We start from the raw sequence: 19,149 nt of genomic DNA, 5'->3' as shown, positions 1-19,149 counted from the left end.
AAAGAAGCCGTCTACAGGAATAAAAGAGAAGCAGTGCGGTCTAGTGAAAAGGGCTCGGGCCTCAGAGTCAGAAGAACTGGGTTCTAATCCTGGCTCTGCCACTTTTCTGCTGTGTGCTCTTGGGCAAGTCACCTCTCTGTGCCTCAGTTACTTTATCTGTAAAAATGGAGATTAAGACTGAGTCTTACACGGAACAGAGACTGTGTCCAATCTGATTATCTTGCATCTACCCTCGCATTTGGTAAAGTGCCTGGCACATATTAGGCACTTAATAAGTACCAGAAATAAAAAGAAAAGAAAATTATACATTTATGATTTGAATTATACATTTATGGCTTTTCCCTATCTCTCCTGTTTGATTTTCTCTTCCTCATCTCTATTGAGGTGTTAGTAAGAGGATCTGAGAAAATAACCACCCATAGGCCCCTGAACATGATTAAAACTTTCCTCGAAGCTTTTCTGCCAAGAACCATACTACAGTGGGAAAATCATGGCTCCATGCATTTCTTTTATTGGCTTCATTTGTTTGTAAACCATTTAAACCCCTAGTCTGCAATCGGATCGCTCACCCCTGCGAGCTTTGAAAGCCACCAGGACCAAAATATTTTCTCCTAAGTCTCTGGCAGAGTCAAGGGTGAACCATCTGAATGGAAATGTCCCAGTGCTCAGATAGGGTTTCCCAGAGGGAACACCCTGGGGTATTCTGAAGAGTTGAAACAATTCTCCGGTTTCCCTGTCCCTCTTGGCTTAAGTGTTGACCTCCTAGGCTGACCATATTAGTGCTACCCCAGGAAAATATCTCCAGTGGTTGCTAGCCCTTATTTAGCATTCTATAGCCAATTAATTTTTTCACAACTATTTCACTAAAGATAAAGAATATTTACACTGGGACCATTTCAGTCTCTCCCTATTTGGTGGCTGTAATCAAAACGGCATTTTTTTGTAGTCCCAAACTCAATTATGCATCTATCCAATAACCGGCTCACAATCTAAACTCAGGCAACACTGCTTCTACTGCTTGTAATATTAAGTGCTTCGATCTCTTTTTACCAAGCAATAGGACGGTAAGTTTTAAGAACTAGTCTGGTCCTATACTGGTATTGGCATTAGTGACACCATAGCTAGAACTGGTGCCCAGCCATATACACATAATATCTGTAAATCAAGCTGTGTGACCTTGGACAAGTCGTTTAACTTCTCTGAGTCTCTGTTATCTCATCTGTAAAATTGGGATTTAAGACAGTGAGCCTTATGTGGGACAGGGACTGTGTCGAACCTGATTATCTTGTATCTACCCCAGTGCTTAGTACAGTTCCTGGAACGAAGTACTTAACAAATACCATTTAAAAAAGGATTTCTTGAGCACCAACCTTGTGCTAACTGCTTGGGAAAGAATAATAGAGGTAAAAGACATGATCCCTGCCCACAGGAGTTTACAAACGCAGCTTGGCTAGGGAAGAGAACCTTGGATGGCAATATTTCTTCTCTCCTTTTCCATTCTGCTCTCTATCCTTTCTCCTCTTCTTCCCCTTTACTTTATGTCTAGCCCACATTTATCTCTCTAGCATCTGCTATAAAATTTGTGAAGGTATTTGGGTTAAAATGGCTGTGCCTGCTGTGATCTGTTCTGTTACTGACAACCCTAATGGAAAGATAATGTTCATTCATTCACTCCTATTTATTGAGCACTTACTGTGTGCAAAGGACCCCTTACTAAGTACTTTGAAGAGTACAATATAACATCAGAAACATTCCCTGCCCACAACAAGCTCACAGTCTAGAGGAGGTGATGGATATTAATATAAATAAATATATAGTTAAATTACAGATATACATAGATATATATGTATATGCTATGGGGTAGGGAGGGAGGATGAATAAAGGAGCAAGTATGATTGGCAAATAAGGGAGTGGAGAAGAGGAGAGGAGGGCACAGTCAAGGAAAGCTTCCTGGAGGACATGTGCCTTCAATCAATACTTAGAACAGTGCTTGGCACCTAGTAAGTGTTTAACAAATACCATCATTATCAATGAGAAGCAGTGTGGCTCAGTGGAAAGAGCACAGGCTTTGGAGGCAGAGGTCATGAGTTCAAATCCCAGCTCTGCCACTTGTCAGCTGGGTGACTGTGGGCAAGTCACTTAACTTCTCTGTGCCTCAGTTACCTCATCTGTAAAATGGGGATTAAGACTGTGAGCCCCACATAGGACAACCGGATTCCCCTGTGTCTACCCCAGCGCTTAGAACAACGCTGTGCACATAGTAAGCGCTTAACAAATACCAACATTAGAGAAGCAGCGTGGCTTAGTGGAAAGAGCCTGGGCTTGGGAATCAGAGGTCATGAGTTCGAGTCCCAGCTCTGCCACTTGTCAGCTGTGTGACTGTGGGCAAGTGACTTCACTTCTCTGTGCCTCAGTTACCTCATCTGTAAAATGAGGATTAACTGTGAGCCTCACGTGGGACAACCTGATGACCCTGGATCTCCCACAGCGCTTAGAACAGTGCTCTGCACATAGTAAGCGCTTAACAAATACCAACATTATTATGAGAAGTAGCGTGGCTCAGTGGAAAGAGCACGGGCTTTGGAGGCAGAGGTCATGGGTTCGAATCCCGGCTCGGCCACTTGTCAGCTGTGTGACTTTGGGCGAGTCACTTAACTTCTCGGTGCCTCAGTTACCTCATCTGTAAAATGGGGATTAAGACTGTGAGCCCCACGGGGGACAACCTGATTTTCTTGTATCTACCCCAGCGCTTAGAACAATGCTCTGCACATAGTAAGTGCTTAACAAATACCAACATTATTATTATTTATTATTAATAAGGCTTTGAAGTGGAGGAGAGCAATAACCTGATATGAGGAGGGGAGGTGTTCCAGGCCAGAGGAAGGATATGGGTGAGAGGTCAGCGATTAGAAGAGCAGAATGAGGTACAGTGAGAAGGTTAGCACGTGGGCTGGGTTGTTGAAGGAGAAAAGCGAGGTGAGATAGGAGAGGGCAAGATGATTAAGTGTCTTAAAGCCAATGGTGAGGAGTTTTTGCTTGATGTGGAGGTGGATGGGCAACCACTGGAGTTTCTTGAGGAGTGGGGGAACATAGTCTGAACATTTTTGAAGAAAAATGATTCAGGTAGCAGAATGGAGTATGGACTGGAGTGGAAACAGACAGGAGGCAGGGAGATCAGCAAAGAAGCTGATAAAATAATCAAGATGGGTTAAGATAAGTGCTTGCATTGATGTGGTAGGAGTTTGGATGGAGGGGAAGGGGTGGGTTTTGGTGATGGCGTGAAGGTAGAACTGAGAGGATTTAGTGATGGCTTTAATATGTGGATGGAAGGAGAGGGAGGAGTAAAGGATAATACAAAGGTTACGGGCTTGTGAGATAGAAAGGATGGTAGTGCTGTCAACAGTGATGGGAAAGTGACAGGGTTTGGGTGGGAAGATAAGAAGTTCAGTTTTAGCCACATTAAGTTTGAGGTGACGGAAGGATATCCAAGTAGAGATGTCTTGAAGGCAGGAGAAAATGCGAGACTGCAGAGTGGGAGAGAGATCAGGGCTGGAGATGTAGATTTGGGTGTCATCAGCTTACGAGATGTTCTTCCCCTTGACTCTATTTATTGCCATTGTTCTTGTCTGTCCATCTCCCCCGATTAGACTGTAAGCCCGTCAAACGGCAGGCAGGGACTGTCTCTCTCTGTTGCCGACTTGTTCATCCCAAGCGCTTACTCAATACAGTGCTCTGCACATAGTAAGCGCTCAATAAATATTATTGAACTCAATAAATACTATTGAATCAGCTTAGAGGTGATAGTTGAAGCAGCGAGGTGATAGATGATAGGTGATAGAGAAGCATCGTGGCTCAGTGGAAAGAGCACAGGCTGGGGAGTCAAAGATCATGGGTTCAAATCCTGGCTTCACCACTTATCAGCTATGTGACTTTGGGCAGGTCATTTCACTTCTCTTTGCCTCAGTTCCCTCATCTGTAAAATGGGGATGACTGTGAGCCCCACGTGGGACAACCTGATCACCTTGTATCCCCCCCAGCGATTAGAACAGTGCTTTGCACATAGTAAGCACTTAACAAATGCTTTCATTATTATTATTATTAGTTGAAGCTGTGTGAGCGAATGAGTTTTCCAAGGGAGTGGGTGTAGATGGAAAAAAGAAGGGGACCCAGAACTGAACCTTGAGGAACACCCACAGTTAGGGGATGGGAGGCAGAGGAGGCCACAAAAGAGACTGAGAATGAGCAGACAGAGAGTTAGGAGGAGAACCAGGAGAGGACAGTGTCACTGAAGCAGCGTTCACCGTAGTATGTCTCAAAAGGCTTTAGAGCATGAAAATGATCACTGGCTCACATTTCCCCTCTAGATTGTAAGCTTCTTATTGACGTAGGCTCCATGTCTACCAGTTCCTTAATAGTATACTCTCCCAAGCGCTTAGGACAGCTTCTTGACTCTCCCCTCTCCAGTCCTTATTTCATTCTGCTGCCTGGATCATGCTTCTAAAAAAATCATTCTATGTTCCTCACTCAAGAACCTCCAGTGATTGCCCATCTATCTACGCATCAAACAGAAACTCCTTACCATTGGTTTTATAGTACTCAATCACCTTGCCCCCTCTCTTCTCTCCCACTACAACCCAGCTCACATACTTTGCTCCTCTAATGCCAACCTGCTCACTGTACCTCAGTCTCATCTATCTCACTATCAACCTTTTGTCCATGTCCTGCATCTGGCCTGGACTGCCTCCCTCTTTATATCCAACAGACGATCGCTCTCCCCACCTTCAAAGCTATGTAGAAGACACATCTCCTCCAAAAAGCCCTCCCTGACTATGCCTCCATTTCCTATTCTTCCACTCTCTTGTGTATCACCTTTGCACTTAGATTTGCTCCTTTTCTTTGCCCCTACCTCAGCCCCACAGAACTTATATACATATCCATAATTTTTTTTTATTTACATTAATGTCTGTCTCCTCCTCTAGACTTTAAGCTCTAAAAGCAGATACTGTATCTATCAACTCTGTTGTTTTGTGCTCTCCCAAACTCTCAGTACAGTGCTCTGCACACAGTAAGTGCTCAGTAAATATGGCTGATTGATATCCAAGGTATGAGATAAAACAGATAGTTGTTCTCCAAGGAGATGATGAAAGTAATCATTTTTGTTGCCTAATTTTGGGGTTTGCAGAGAAATGTGTTGTGGGAAGGCAATATGTCTGACAACTCTGTTGCATTATACTCTCCCAAGTGTTTCATAGAGTGCTCTGCACACAGTAAACTCTCAGTAAATACAGTTGATTGTGATGATGCCCAAAGTAAGCACTCAAGTCATTCATTCATTCAGTCGTATCTATTGAGTACTTACTATGTGCAGAGCACTGTACTAAGCACTTGGGAGAGTACAATACAACAATAAACAGATGAATTCCCTGCCCACATCAAGCTTACACTCAATATATACCACTGAGTGATGGAAACTTGGTGGGGTTGCAGGGACACGTAGCAAGCTTGCAGCTCATTGCACTGATTGCCTTCCTTTCATTTCAGTACTTGCATGTTGCCTCCTGAACCATTTAATTTGAACCAGAATCAGACATACCAGAATCAGACATAATAGTATCACAATTATTACTGTTGCTATTACTTCTGGCTTTCTGTGTATATTTTTATATGGTATTTGTTATGTGTCAGGCGCTGTACTGAATGCTGGGGAAGATACAAGTTAATCAGGTTGGGCACAGTCCATATCCCACGTGGGGCTCCCAGCTTGAATCCCCACTTTATAGATGAGATAGCTGAGCCACAGAGAAGAGAAGTGATTTGCCCAAGGTCATACAGAAGACAAGTGGTAGAGCCGGGATTAGAACCCAGGTCCTCTGACTCCTAGGGCCCCCTACAACCAGGTCCTACTAGGCCACACTCCTTCTCTGTTTGAAAAAATACTATTGCTTAAAACACAAGAGGGGAAAACTTTCCTCTTATCAGACATGACCCAATCAGCCTTATAAACCTGGTACCTCCATAAAAGGCTGCTTCCTTTTTGCAGTGCCGAGAAAAATGTTTCTCTTGAAGGAAAAGTTAGATGGGACCTTAATAACATAAGAAAATGTTTCCTCTCCAGAATGCTGCCCCTTAATATAGGGAATGTGATGATTCAGCTAGTCTCTCCAGGGAAAGGAATTTGCCCACTAGGTTCACTCTGAAGGTAGTACTCAGCTTTGCTGGCCAGTTTCTCTGTGAAATGAAAACTCATTTTAATGAGTGTTCCCTTAGAGAAGGATTCCCAACATTCTGTGCATTCAGGGTCCATTAGGATTGGGTTTAAGAAGGAGCTCTTTCCCCCTAATAATAATATTGATAATGACATTTTTTAAGTACTTTCTATGTGCCAGGCATTGTTCTAGAGACAAGATAATCAACTTGGACACAGTCCCTGACCCACATAGAGCTCACAATTTTAATCCTCATTTTACAGATGAGGGAACTGAGGCACAGAGAAGTTAAATGAATTGTCAAGGTCACACAGCAGACAAGTGGCAGAGCTGGGATTAGAACTCAGATCCTTCTGACTCCCAGGACCATGCTCTATCCACTAGGCCATGCTGCTTCTCTACCCCCTACCTCCCCAGACCCACACATCTGCTGTAACTTCCATTCCGACACCATGTTTCTTAGGTATTTACACAGTGGCTGTTGATTTAGATCTAAATCAGCTATAAGGGAAGTTGATTGAGCTACTGCCCACTCAATCCCAGGAAGTACTATAGATGTTTAAGGGAAATATGGAGAGGTTTAATTACCGGCAGTAGCCATTAAGTTTTGGCCTGTCTGGATGAGGATGATGCATTTGCTGTCAATAATAGGAATAGAGCCTTCCATGTGAGAAATTCTTATCGACTTTACTAAAGGGAAAAGAAGGGAGTCATTTGGTGAATGAAAGGACTGAGGCTAAGGTGGCCACTGGTGGACTGAACAAAACCAGGACACCCCTTTGCTCACTCCAAAATGTAACTGCCGGCAACATAATGGGTCATAAAGATGCATGCAAAAGTGCAGTCTGCTATAATAATAATACTGGTATTTGTTAAGCGCTTATTATGTGCAAAGCACTGTTGTAAGCACTAGGGGATACAAGGTGATCAGGTTGTCCCACGTGGGGCTCACAGTCTGAATCCCCATTTTACAGATGAGGGAACTGAGGCACAGAGAAGTGAAGTGACTTGCCCAAAGTCAAACAGCTGACAAGCGGTGGAGCCAGGATTCGAACCCATGACCTCTGATTCCCAAGCCCGGGCTCTTTCCACTGAGCCACACTGCTTCTCTAAAGCAACCCTTGCTTGATTCCATGGCACCCATCAGTAATCACATCTCCCTGTACCGCTCGTTTGTGAACTCATCAAGCAAATTGTTTATACCTGCTGCTTCCTCTTCCCCTCCTCCAGTTCTCTCATAACTCCCTGAAATCTCGCCCTTCACTCCACAGAAACTCTCCTCTTTAAGGTCACCAATACCTCCTCCTGGCAAAATCAAATGGGCTCCTTGACCTCTCAACTGCCTTTATCACTGTGGGCTATGGCCTTTTTCATGGAAACATTATCTAATCTCGACTTCACTGACATCAGCCTCTACTGGTTCTCTTCTCATCTCTCTGGCTGCTACTTCTCAGTCTCTTTCACTCATTCCTCTGCCCCCCCATTCCCCAACTGTCAAAGTCCATCAAGGCTCAGTTCTAGGTCCTCTTCTATTCTCTATCTACACCCTCTCCCTTGGAAAACTCATTTGCTCCCATGCCTTCAACTATCATTTCTACACAGGTAATTCCCAAGCCCTGACCTTTCTCCTTCTCTGCAGTCACAAATTTTTTCCAGCCTTCAGGACATCTCCACCTAGTTGTCCTGCTGACACCTTACACTTAATAAGTCCAAAACTGGACTGTTCGTCTTCCCACAAATCCTGTCCTCTCCATGACTTTCCCATTACTGTCCTCAACTCATCTCTCTCATTCGAGCCATATATTCAGTCTGTCACTAAATCCTGATGGTTCTGCCTTCACAAGATCTCTAGAAACTACCTCCACCGTTTTTATGGTATTTGTTAAGCGCTCGCTATATGTTAAATACTAATCTTAGTGCTGGGATAGATACAAGTCAACTAGGTTGGAACAGTTCCTTTCTCTCGTGGGGCTCAGAGTCTAAGTAAGAGGAACTACAGCAAAACTAAGGTACAGAGAAGTTAAGTGACATGCCCAAAGTCACACAGCCAACATTTGGGAGAGCCGGGATTAGAACCCAGGTCCTCGGGCTCTTTCCACTAGGCCACACTGCTTCTCCATCCAGACTGCTACTATACTGGTCCAAGTACTTATATCTCACCTTGTCTACTGCATCAGCTTCCTTGCTGATCTCCCTGCCTCCTGTCTCACCCTCTCCAGTCCATAATGCACTCTACTATCCATATCATTTTTCTAAAAAAAAGTTCAGTGCCCATCTTCCCACTCCTCCAAAACCTCCAAAGCCTCCAGATCAAACAGAAACTCCATACCATCAGCTTTAAGTCACTCAATCAGTTCTCCCCCTCCTACTGTACCTCTCTGATCTCCTACTACAACCGCACCCACACACGTAGCTCCTCTGATGCCAGCCTACTCACTGAACTTCAATCTCGTCTTTCTCGCCGCCAACGTTGCCCACACTGCCTGCTGTACTATCCGCCGCCCTTGCCCACATCCTCTCTCTCTGGCCCAGAACTCCCACCACCTTCATATCCAACAGACCATCACCCTATCCACTGTCAAAGCCCTTCTAAAGTAATATCTTCTCCAAAAGGCTTTCTATGACTAAGCCATTACTTCCCGTTTTTGCCCTGCCCTCTGCATCATCTATACACTTGGATCTCGATCCCATAAGCACTTGACATTCTCCCTTACCCCCAACTCCTGCTGTACTATCATTATATTCTGCTAATTACCCCATCAGTAATTTATTTTAATGCCTCTTTTCCCTCTAAACTGTTAAGTCCTTGTTGGAAGGAATTGTGTCCTCCAAATCTATTATATTGAACTCTCCTGAGTGCTTAGTACAGTGCTCTGCACACAGAAACACTCAATAAATGCCGCAGATTGATTGATTGATTGGTTTGTGGAACCTCTGCCGTTGCTGACGGTGTCCTCAGATGGACCCTGACCCCCTCCATCGCTCCAGAGCCATTGTGTTTCCCCACCACCCCTTGAACCCTGGCACGGCTTCTAAGCCACACGACTTGGCAGATAGAGTAGAGGTTGATGGAGGAAATCATTCATATTTATTGAGTGCTTACAGTGTGCAGAGCACCATACTAAGGGCTTGGGAGAGGACAGTATAACAATATAACTGAGATGGTAGATACATTCCCTGCCCACAGCCCACTTACCTTCTAGAGGAGGAGACAGACATTAATATAAATACATGAATTAAGGCTGTGTACATAAGTGCTGTGGGGCTGAGGGAGGAGTGACTAACGGGAGCAAATCAAGGTGACGCAGAAGGAAGTGGGAAAGAGGAAATGAGGGCTTAGTCAGGGAAGTCCTCTTGAAGGAGATTTGCTTTCAATAAATCTTTGAGGGTGGGAAGAGTAAATGTATATGAAGAGGAAGGGCATTCCAGGCCAGAGGCAGGATGCAGGCAACAAGTTGGTGGCAAGATAGACAGGATCGAGGTACAATGAGTAGGTTGGCAGGAGTGAACTGTGCAGGCAATGTTGTATTATGGGGCTTGGGGAGCAAGGTGACTGAGCTGTTTAAAGCCACTTGTAAGGAGTTTCTGTTTGATGCAGAGGTGGATGAGCAACCATTGGAGGCTCTTGATTCGGGAAGCATGGACTGAACATTTCTGTGGAAAAATGATCTGGGCAACAGAATGAAGTAGAGATTGGAATGGGGAGAAACAGGAGGCAGGAAGATCAGCAGGGAGGCTGATACAGTAATCAAGGTGGGATAGGATAAGTGCTTGCCTTAACGTGGTAGCAGTTTGGATGGAGAGGAAAGGGCAGATTTTAGTGATGTTGTGAAGGATGGACCTACAGGATTTCATGATAGATCAAATATATGGGTTGAATAAGAGATGAATCAAGGATAAAGCCCAAGTTACAGGCTTGTGAGACAGGAAGGATGGTGGTACTGTCTACTGTGGCTGACTAGTTAAGAACGAAAATCCAGATGTAAAACCAGCTGGTGCCATACCAGTGCCAGACAGGGGACAGACCAGCTGACCACCAGACTGTCCAGTATCAAAGGACTGAATGACCACTCTAATTGAAGCATGGAGAAGCCAGGCCAGGAGGTTTGGTAAGTATCCACCTGAGCGATAGTGAATCAAGTGGAGGCCCAGGAAATGAGAACATGTAGGAAGAGAGAGATATATTTATATGCATAGCTTTCCCTTTTCTCCTCCTTTTTTATTAATGACAAATGAATGTGGAGAGGAAGGTAATGAGTTTGACCCAGTTTCATGACAGTGTATCAGTTTATCACCTTTCTCTCCGGTTCCTGGAGCTGGACTTTCCTGTGGTGTGGTGAAAGTGGGGGTAGATATTTCTGCCTTAAGAATCCTATCTTCCGCTAGAGTTCTGGGGTCTCACGGGGCCCACCACAACCTCAGCCTGTGCCTAGCTTGGCCTCCCAATACTGAGATTGTCTCTAGGATTAGAGCTCTGGACTGGACTAAAGATGAGCCTGGGCTAACTAGTAGTTTGCCAGCCTGGCTTCCATGCACTCCTGCACATCTTCAGTTGTTTCCGGTGCTGCTGGAAATCAGAGGTAGTAAAGTGAGTACTCTATTCCCAGTTAGTGTTTGATAAACACAATTGATTGAATGATTGAGTTCCAGCAACCTCAGGGGCAGTCCCATGCGTTAGGGCTCAGGTCCAAAGTTGGTCCATCATTCTCAACGGGAGATTGAATCACGTACTTGGAACTGCAGTGCAAAGCACACTAATTTCCTAGCCACTGACTCTTGTCAGCTCCATAGCCTGAAAGAGGATATCTGAAGTCTTCATAAATGGGTTGTACTTGGTACCCGTCTGGGCTGGCCACACCAGCCATGACATTGCTTTGGCAGACATGAGGGCATCTGACTGCCATCCACAGCATTCCCTGTGCCCCATTGTTTCCTAAACCTTCATTCACATCTTCTGGACCAGGGCAGATTATAGGGAATCTGCCTCTAAACTGTAAGCTCATTGTGGGCAGGGAATATGTCTGTTTATTGTTTTATTGTACTCTCCCAAGTGCCTAGTACAGTGTTCTACATACAGTAAGTGCTCAATATATGTGATTGACAGATGACTCAATCTGAGATTCCTGTGTGTGTGTGTGTGTGTGTGTGTGTGTATGAGGGAGAGAGAGAGAGGGAGAGTGAGTGAGTGAGTGAGTGAGTGAGTGAGTGAGTGAGTGAGTGAGTGAGAGTGTTTGTGGGTCATCTGAGGGCATTTTACACTGAGGACTTTCTTCAGAGTCTTGAAACTGCCTCACTTACATGGTACCATCATCAAATCTTCTGGGTTGCTTTAGGCTGGAATAGTCCCTTCGGCCCTACCCTAGCCCTGACCCCAAAATGTCCCAGGCAGGAATGATTGAGGCCTCCCAACCAAGAGGCCCATGTCTATCATCTGCTTCCCCAAGGCATTTCCCCTCTTCCCTCTTCTTCCCCTCTCCTCCTGGGCCCAGGAGATCCTGACATGCGTTGACAGATCGTATCTTTCCTTGAAATCCATTTTTCCACAAGTAGCTACCATTCACTGTCCATCTCGTTAATTAGATATACCCTTAAATGGTGAAAAACAGCCCAGTCACCCCAGGAGTTCTTGCCTTGTCTTTATAACAATGATAAATGCTGACCTCTTTGAACCCCGGGCCCTACTGCTGCTGCTCCCAGCTACTTAGGAATTGCCCTGTCCTCTGTGACTCTACAGACTGTAGAGCACAGATGGTGGAGGAACTAAAAATGCCAGAGGAATTTTTTTTTCCCAGCTTTGTCACTTTGTGATGGAAAGATCATTAAAATAGTACACTGCAGATGGGCCAATTCTTTCAATTCAGGGGATGTTAACCAAGATGAAGGCCAGCCAGGAAACCAGCCACTGCAACAATTGAACACAGGCAACACCACCTGTTGCTAGTTTAAAGTGACCTAGAGCTCTGGTTTTGGACAAGGTCTAGAAACTGACCCCTAGGGCAGAGGAGCCTGACCTCCCCCTCGGGTAAGGGTCATTCAGGAGTCAGTCTTCAACCATCAAGGGGACTCCAGTCTCCCCCCCCATCCATTCATTCATTCAGTCATATTTATTGAGCACTTACTGTGGGCAGAGCACTGTACTAAGCCCTTGGAAAGTACAATTTGGCAACAAATAGAGACCATCCCTACTCAACGGGCTCACCCCACTACAAACTGTTAGCCTCCTTTTAGACCATAGGCTCATTGTGGGCAGGGAACGTTTCTACAAACTCTGTTATATTGTACTCTCCTAAGCACTTAATTCTAATACAGTGCTCTGGGCATGCTAAGTGCTTGGTAAATATGATTGATTGATTGATTCTCCACTGATATAGAGCTGGACTGCCAAATTCTTACTCTAGCTAATCTAACCCAATCTGACCCTGGAGACGCACAAAGTACCTAGAAAGCCAAATCTTTCCTGCTGTAGAAGGAACTGAGCTATGCGTCTTTCATCCAATGCCATTCCTAATTTTTGTACTTTTATAGATACTAAGTTATTTTTATGCATTTGGACGCATTCAGTGAAGCTCTCGACATATCTTCATCTTTGGTGATAAAGATACTCAGAAATTCTGCTAGCATCAATTGTAGTTACAGCTTTGTGGCCTTTTTGGGCAAATCCTAGAATTTAGCAAAGGGTGTGTTTTTTTTAATGGTATTGTTAAGCTCTTACTATGTACCAGGCACTGTTCTAAGCTCTGGGGTAGATACAAGTTAATCCCACAGTCTTAATATCCATTTATAGTTGAGGTAATTGAGGCATGGAGACATTTAAGTGACTTGCCTGGGGTCACACAGCGGACAAGTGGGAGAGTTGGGATTAGAACTCAGGTCCTTCTGACTCCCAGGCCCATGCTCTATGCACTAGACTACACTGCTTCTCAGCATTCTGCCATATTTAATGCAATTAAGCCATCCTTAAACAGCTTTTTTGGAGGATATTAGTGACAGAACTAAAGGGTACATACACACATTTTCTCTTTCTCTAGCAGGTATTTTTTGCTTGCCATTTTCCTTTCTTCACTCATCTAACATTCACGGGACTCATATGTGCCTGCATTTATCTGTACCATACTGATTTTTCTGCAGTAAATGTATCTCTCTGTAATTCATTCTTCGCTATACATTCCTACATACTAGACCAAAACTCCACAGTTATGATCATCTATTCTCCTTTCGGCATCTGCCCTATTTAAAAACCCTAGGACTTCCTCCTTAGGTTCTGGCAGTAATTTACTCTTCAGTGATGTAGCCAGGGCTGCCTCCCACAGGGAAACTAGGTGTTGGTTGCTGAGGGCAGGTCTGCGTGGCACACTGCCATCAGAACAGACTAACTCTCTTTGAACAAAAGCTTCTTTTGGGAAAGAGAGACAAGGAGACAAAAGATAAAATAGCTCCAGGTGCTACAAACATTAAATGCAATGATGCAACATGGGACAGCCTTTTTCTGGGCCCACTGTGGCTGGCACTGTAGATCCTGATTTGGCCTTTTCAGCCAGATATGCGCTCATAAGTGAACTTCACTATCAGTGGTGCCCTGTTGAAAATGAAGGGCATAGTCATTGATAAATTCATGAGAAGCAGCGTGGCGCAGTGGAAAGAGCACGGGCTTTTGAGTCAGGGCTCATGGGTTCGAATCCCAGCTCTGCCACTCGTCAGCTGTGTGACTGTGGGCAAGTCACTTAACTTCTCTGTGCCTCAGTTCCTTCATCTGTAAAATGTGGATTAAGACTGTGAGCCCCACGTGGGACAACCTGATTCCCCTGTGTCTACCCCAGCGCTTAGAACAGTGCTCTGCACATAGTAAGCGCTTAACAAATACCAACATCATTATTATTCATTCATTCATTCATTCAATTGCAGTTTATTGAGCACTTACTGTGTGCAGCACATTGGGAGAGTAAAATATAACAATAAACAGATACATTCCCTGCTCACAGTGAACTTACTGTCTAGAGGGGAACATCTATAGCGTATGTGTGTGGGTGCATACAGCCACACAAAATACATATACTTGTATCTCTATATCTCAGCACTTAGAACAGTCCCTGGCATATTGTAAGCACTCATATTGTGAGCAAATACCATGAAAATCACATAAATATATACATATGTAGCATATAAATATATTCATATTATGTACATCTATATCCTGTGCTATCAAATCAGTTTATTTCTGGGCCCACGTTGCTAGTCCCTTTAATTAGAACTATTTCTCCATTGACCCAAACTGACTGTCCATTAAAGACTGAATCTGATGAGACTTTCAGAGATTTTTTTCCCACAAAAAAATAGACCCAGGAGTGTCAGGTTCAGAGACTTGGCTTGACTATATGATTGAGGTTGTGACTGATCAAACTACTTAATAATGTTGATCCTGAAGACTGGAAGCAGCAGAAGCAGCATGGTGTAATGCAAAGAGCATGGTCTTGGGAGACAGAGGTTCTAATCCCAGCTCTAATCTTGGCTCTGCCAATTATTGAGTGACCTTGGCAAGTCACTTAACTTCTCCATGCCTCAGTTCTCCTGTTTCTACCTTCTGCTTAATCAGTGAGCCCAGTCTAATTAAGTTGTATCTACCCCAGCACTTAAAATAGTGTTTGATACATAGTAAGTGCTTAACAAATAATATATTTATATACACATACATATATATGTATATGTAAAAATAATATATATATACACACACATGCATCGAGTTATGGGGTTCTTCTGGCCAAGACAGGACAGCTCATTAATGTACATCTACCCTCTCCATTTACATCTTCCCTCATGATTATTGTGTACCTACCCTGTCTTGTTTTGTTTTTTCATATATCCCTTTAACAAAGGTGAATACTACTGATAATGATAGAACTCCATTCAGTCAGATTGCAGGTATAGTTGTTGAATATTGAAACAGTGTAGGTGTAGCAATATGGACCCGTTGTTGTTGTCTTATGCTGTAGAGTCGTATCTGATCATAGCAACACCATGGGCAAGTCTCTCCCAGAACGCCCCTCCTCCATCTGCGATCATTCTGGTAGTGTATCCATAGACTTTTCTTGATAGAAATGCGGAAGTGGTTTACCATTGCCTCCTTCTGCACAGTAAACCTGCGTCTCCACCCTCGACTCTCTCCTGTGCCGCTGCTGTCCAGCACAAGTGAGTTTTGACTTGGAGCAGATTGCCTTCCACTTGCTAGCCACTGCCCAAGCTAAGAATGGAATGGATATGCCTCTGCTTGACTCTACCTCACATAGTTGAGATTGGTATTATACAGGAAACTCTCCAGATGTGACCCTGAGAGGGTAATATGGGCCTAGAGAGTACCTATCAGGCAATCCCTGTTTTTGTTGCTAATGCTGTGGAGGATGTTTCCTCTAAAATTTTGATAGCTCAGAGTTCTGGTGGAGCTTTCCAAACCTCTTTACCCTATTTCTCTTTTTCTTATTTCTTTCCCTCCCTCTGCCTGCCATATGCTTCTGGGGTCAGGAATCTGCTGCAGTGATATAAGGGTTAGCCGCAGCAAGATGGATGAAGTAGGGAAACATTAAAAATGTTCCAGGTAGCAATCATCCAGTCCTATTGAGAAAATTACCTAAGCTAAATGGAAGTCTAGGCAAATGCATGTGAAAGATATTTAAATACTTTTCTGACTTCACAGAACTGTGTCACTCACCTGACTGTATATTGTGGACATTACTATCCCCTGTGATATTTTTCTCTGTCGTGTGAAGTGATTGGATGGGTGAAATGTCATATTCCTAAATACTAGAGGTTTGGAGGGAGGTGACTCTACAAATGAAATATTTGCAGTATTGAAGAGATGGTAAATTCCAGTGAAACAAGTTGGCTATTAAATGTAGCGTATTCAATAATGCCACATAATTGTGTATAATTTTGTAGTTCTGTGTTATATTTCTGACATTCATTTGTGCCATTTTTAATACTATAGTAATTGTGTGTTGGCTAAAAAACAACGGCCAAGCAAATTTTTTAAATCAAATTGGACTTCGACTTTACTGCTGGAGCTGCTGCTGTAGTTTAGCAGGAAACCTGTCCCTCTGCATGGGGCTGCAGTGTCTGTTCTTTCATAGGAGGCAGTAAACTTGGGGGAAACAAAGACTCCACTTTCAATAGTGTTTGATTTAAAGATATCAGGCAAATTTCTTCCACTGAATTGCTGCCCTAAAGCACTTGCCTGAAAAATAATGTCAGTTTTACTAAAAACAAACAAACAAAAAGCATCCTTTCTTCCACATTTATATGTTCATCACCATTTGGGAAAAGCACATTATGGGCCTCTCCTCCTTACTGTAAATTTGACAAGTTTTGGCTTTTGGAAAAATCTTTTATTAAAGTTTACTTAGACTGTGAGCCCCATGTGGGACAGGGAGAAACTTACATCTCCCCCAGGGCTTAGAATGATGCTTGACACCTAGTAACTGCTCAACAAATGCCAAAGTTATTATTGAAAGATGCTTGATCAGTAAATTATCGTCTATCATAGGTTTAATAGGGAGTGTTTCTTTCTTTCGTTCACCGTATGTTCCCCACGCATGTCCTGACTTTTCAGTTAATCAGTGAAAATAAGGATGTATATTTCAACTCATCTCTAACTCAAATGTTTTTTCTCCTTTTTCAGTCGGATGCTAATGCAAGCTATTTACGAGCAGCACGAGCCGGGAATTTAGAAAAGGCCCTCGACTACTTGAAAAATGGAGTCGACATCAACATTTGCAATCAGGTGGTACTTAGAACAAAATGGAATTTGCTATTTACTCCTTAGACTATTTCTTACCCACTAGCAATTTTAATTATGATTCTATCTTGTAGCCAATCTACCTGCTCCACCAAATCTTTTTTTTTTCCTTTGTTAGGTGGAGAATCAAATATTTATCTGTATTTTTTAACATTCAACCCCCCAAACAACTGAAAATGTCTAGCTTGGACTATTGTAAGCAAGTCATTCTCCCTGTGTTTAGTGCACTTTATTTTCATAATCTTCGTTTTGCAAATATATGTTGGCAAGAGATTGTTGCAGCAATAGTTAAGTTGGAATGTAATCTTAAGTGCACCTGATGGTTTGGTGCGTTATTGTTGACCTGCTGAATGAACCTTTCCCATTACTTTTGGCCAGAATGGGTTGAATGCCCTCCATCTTGCTTCCAAAGAAGGGCACGTCGAAGTTGTTTCCGAACTGATCCAGCGAGAGGCCAATGTGGATGCCGCCACCAAGGTCAGTGTCCTGGGGTTAGCCCCCAAAACTGCCTAACGGGGACCCCACTGCCTTCAGGAGCTGCTGATAAGAATTGAAAGGGAAGAGTTCTTTTTACAGTTTCACTTTGGAAAGTGTTTCAGCGTAACATAATTAAACTCTTCTTCGGTCACTAGTTATTTGAGAATCATTGCCGGTACTACTCGTATAAGCAAGAGGGTGACAGTGACAAACCTCACGCTAAGGAAAACTCATATGATACCACCCACAGCTTGTCCGATGTCACTCCCATGCACCCAGTAGTTCCTTTTGACATCACATCGTGTTCCTCGCAGACAGGGGCAAAATGGTAGAACGTTCCCTAATTCCCCAATCGCATCCTCTCCAAAATGAAAAGCGAAAACATGCAAATGGGAGAACTGACTTCTGAATGTAGTAGGGAATGTAAGCAGGATGAAGAGGAAGTTTGTAGGACATATGCATATATCCTCTAATATATTTTTATATATAAGGATTGTGTCCACTCCTACTCTCTCTTTATATATCAAGCAGTAGGAGTGGACCAAATCCTTATTTGTAAAAACAATTCTGAGGATTTGGAGAGACTTTCTCTATTCTGGTGACAAGCTGTATTGAAATCAGATATCAGCAAACCCCATTTGATAAATTAGAACAGTAGCCACTCCAAATGATCTGATAATAGTCCCCAACGTAACTGGTCTCCGGCCCATCCTTTCCTGATGCTAAAGGCTAGCGGCTCATTGCCTGTAGCACATCCAAGCACACACTTCATTGACCAGTAAGGATGAGCAACAAAAGCCTTTAGTAGAGAATAATTAAAATATAAGTACCGTATGTGACTGTAAGCGATCATATGTTATTTGCGTGACCATATAAGCAGGATGCCTGGATAGGTAGGGACAATGTAAATAAGGTAGCTGTGTGTTACAGGAGAGTGCTTTTAGAGAGCTGTCTTCTTCCCTACAGGTCGTTCCTCTGTAGCGTTAACCTGACTCATTTTGTATTTACCTTCTTCAATTTTAGAAAGGAAATACAGCCTTGCACATAGCATCTCTGGCTGGACAGACAGAAGTAGTGAAAGTTTTGGCTACCAATGGGGCCAACGTCAATGCACAATCTCAGGTAAATCTGTATTTTTGAATTGTTGTACATGCCATTTTGGGTAACAATTCCTCCTTTTTGTGGGTTCATTCTGCATGCTGTCTGGCAATTTCATACATTAACATCATTGTTTCAAGACAAAATTGAGAATTATAAATGTATTACCTTTATCCTAACAGAGTGGTGAGTTTGGGAGATCTAACCAAAGATTTCCAATGAAAGCAGATTTCTACCCTGAGTTTTGTATAGATAAACTTCGCCTATCGGTTGTTCCACCTCGCTTTCACGAGGAAGCCCCCAGACTCCACCACTCCTGAGAGCACACAAGTTGATGCATAGCCAATGAGTGGCCATAAATGGAAATGAGGAAAAGTAGGAGCTCAGAAAGTGACTCGGGGCCAATGGATCCTACTCCAAATAGGAAAAAAGGGACTCATAAAGGAACCTAAGGGCCAGTGGATGGTACTCCAAATGGCAGAGAGGAGACTCATTCAGTTGTATTTATTGAGTGCTTTCTGTGTGCAGAGCACTGTACTAAGCGCTTGGGAAAATACTATACAGTTCTCCCTTCTAGGCATAGAG

General features: G+C 43.4%; 1 protein-coding gene across 29 annotated transcripts in view; it reads left to right on the top strand.

Moving 5' to 3' along the window:
- The window catches only part of ANK3 (ankyrin 3), a 678,945-nt gene that overhangs the window by 450,061 nt on the left and 209,735 nt on the right, over positions 1-19,149 (top strand). For 27 of the 29 annotated variants that reach the window (XM_029059625.2, XM_029059631.2, XM_029059622.2 and 24 more), the window contains 3 exons: positions 16,873-16,974; positions 17,368-17,466; positions 18,490-18,588. In XM_029059625.2, coding sequence (XP_028915458.1) covers positions 16,873-16,974; positions 17,368-17,466; positions 18,490-18,588 — 300 coding nt within the window. Of the gene's footprint in view, positions 1-16,851; positions 16,975-17,367; positions 17,467-18,489; positions 18,589-19,149 lie in introns of those variants that run through there. The other 2 variants (XM_039911539.1, XM_029059640.1) reach the window with 1 other exon arrangement.

This window comes from Ornithorhynchus anatinus, chromosome 3, assembly GCF_004115215.2.
Source record: "Ornithorhynchus anatinus isolate Pmale09 chromosome 3, mOrnAna1.pri.v4, whole genome shotgun sequence".
NCBI classification, from domain to species: domain Eukaryota; kingdom Metazoa; phylum Chordata; class Mammalia; order Monotremata; family Ornithorhynchidae; genus Ornithorhynchus; species Ornithorhynchus anatinus.
This window is presented reverse-complemented; position numbering and strand designations above follow the sequence as displayed.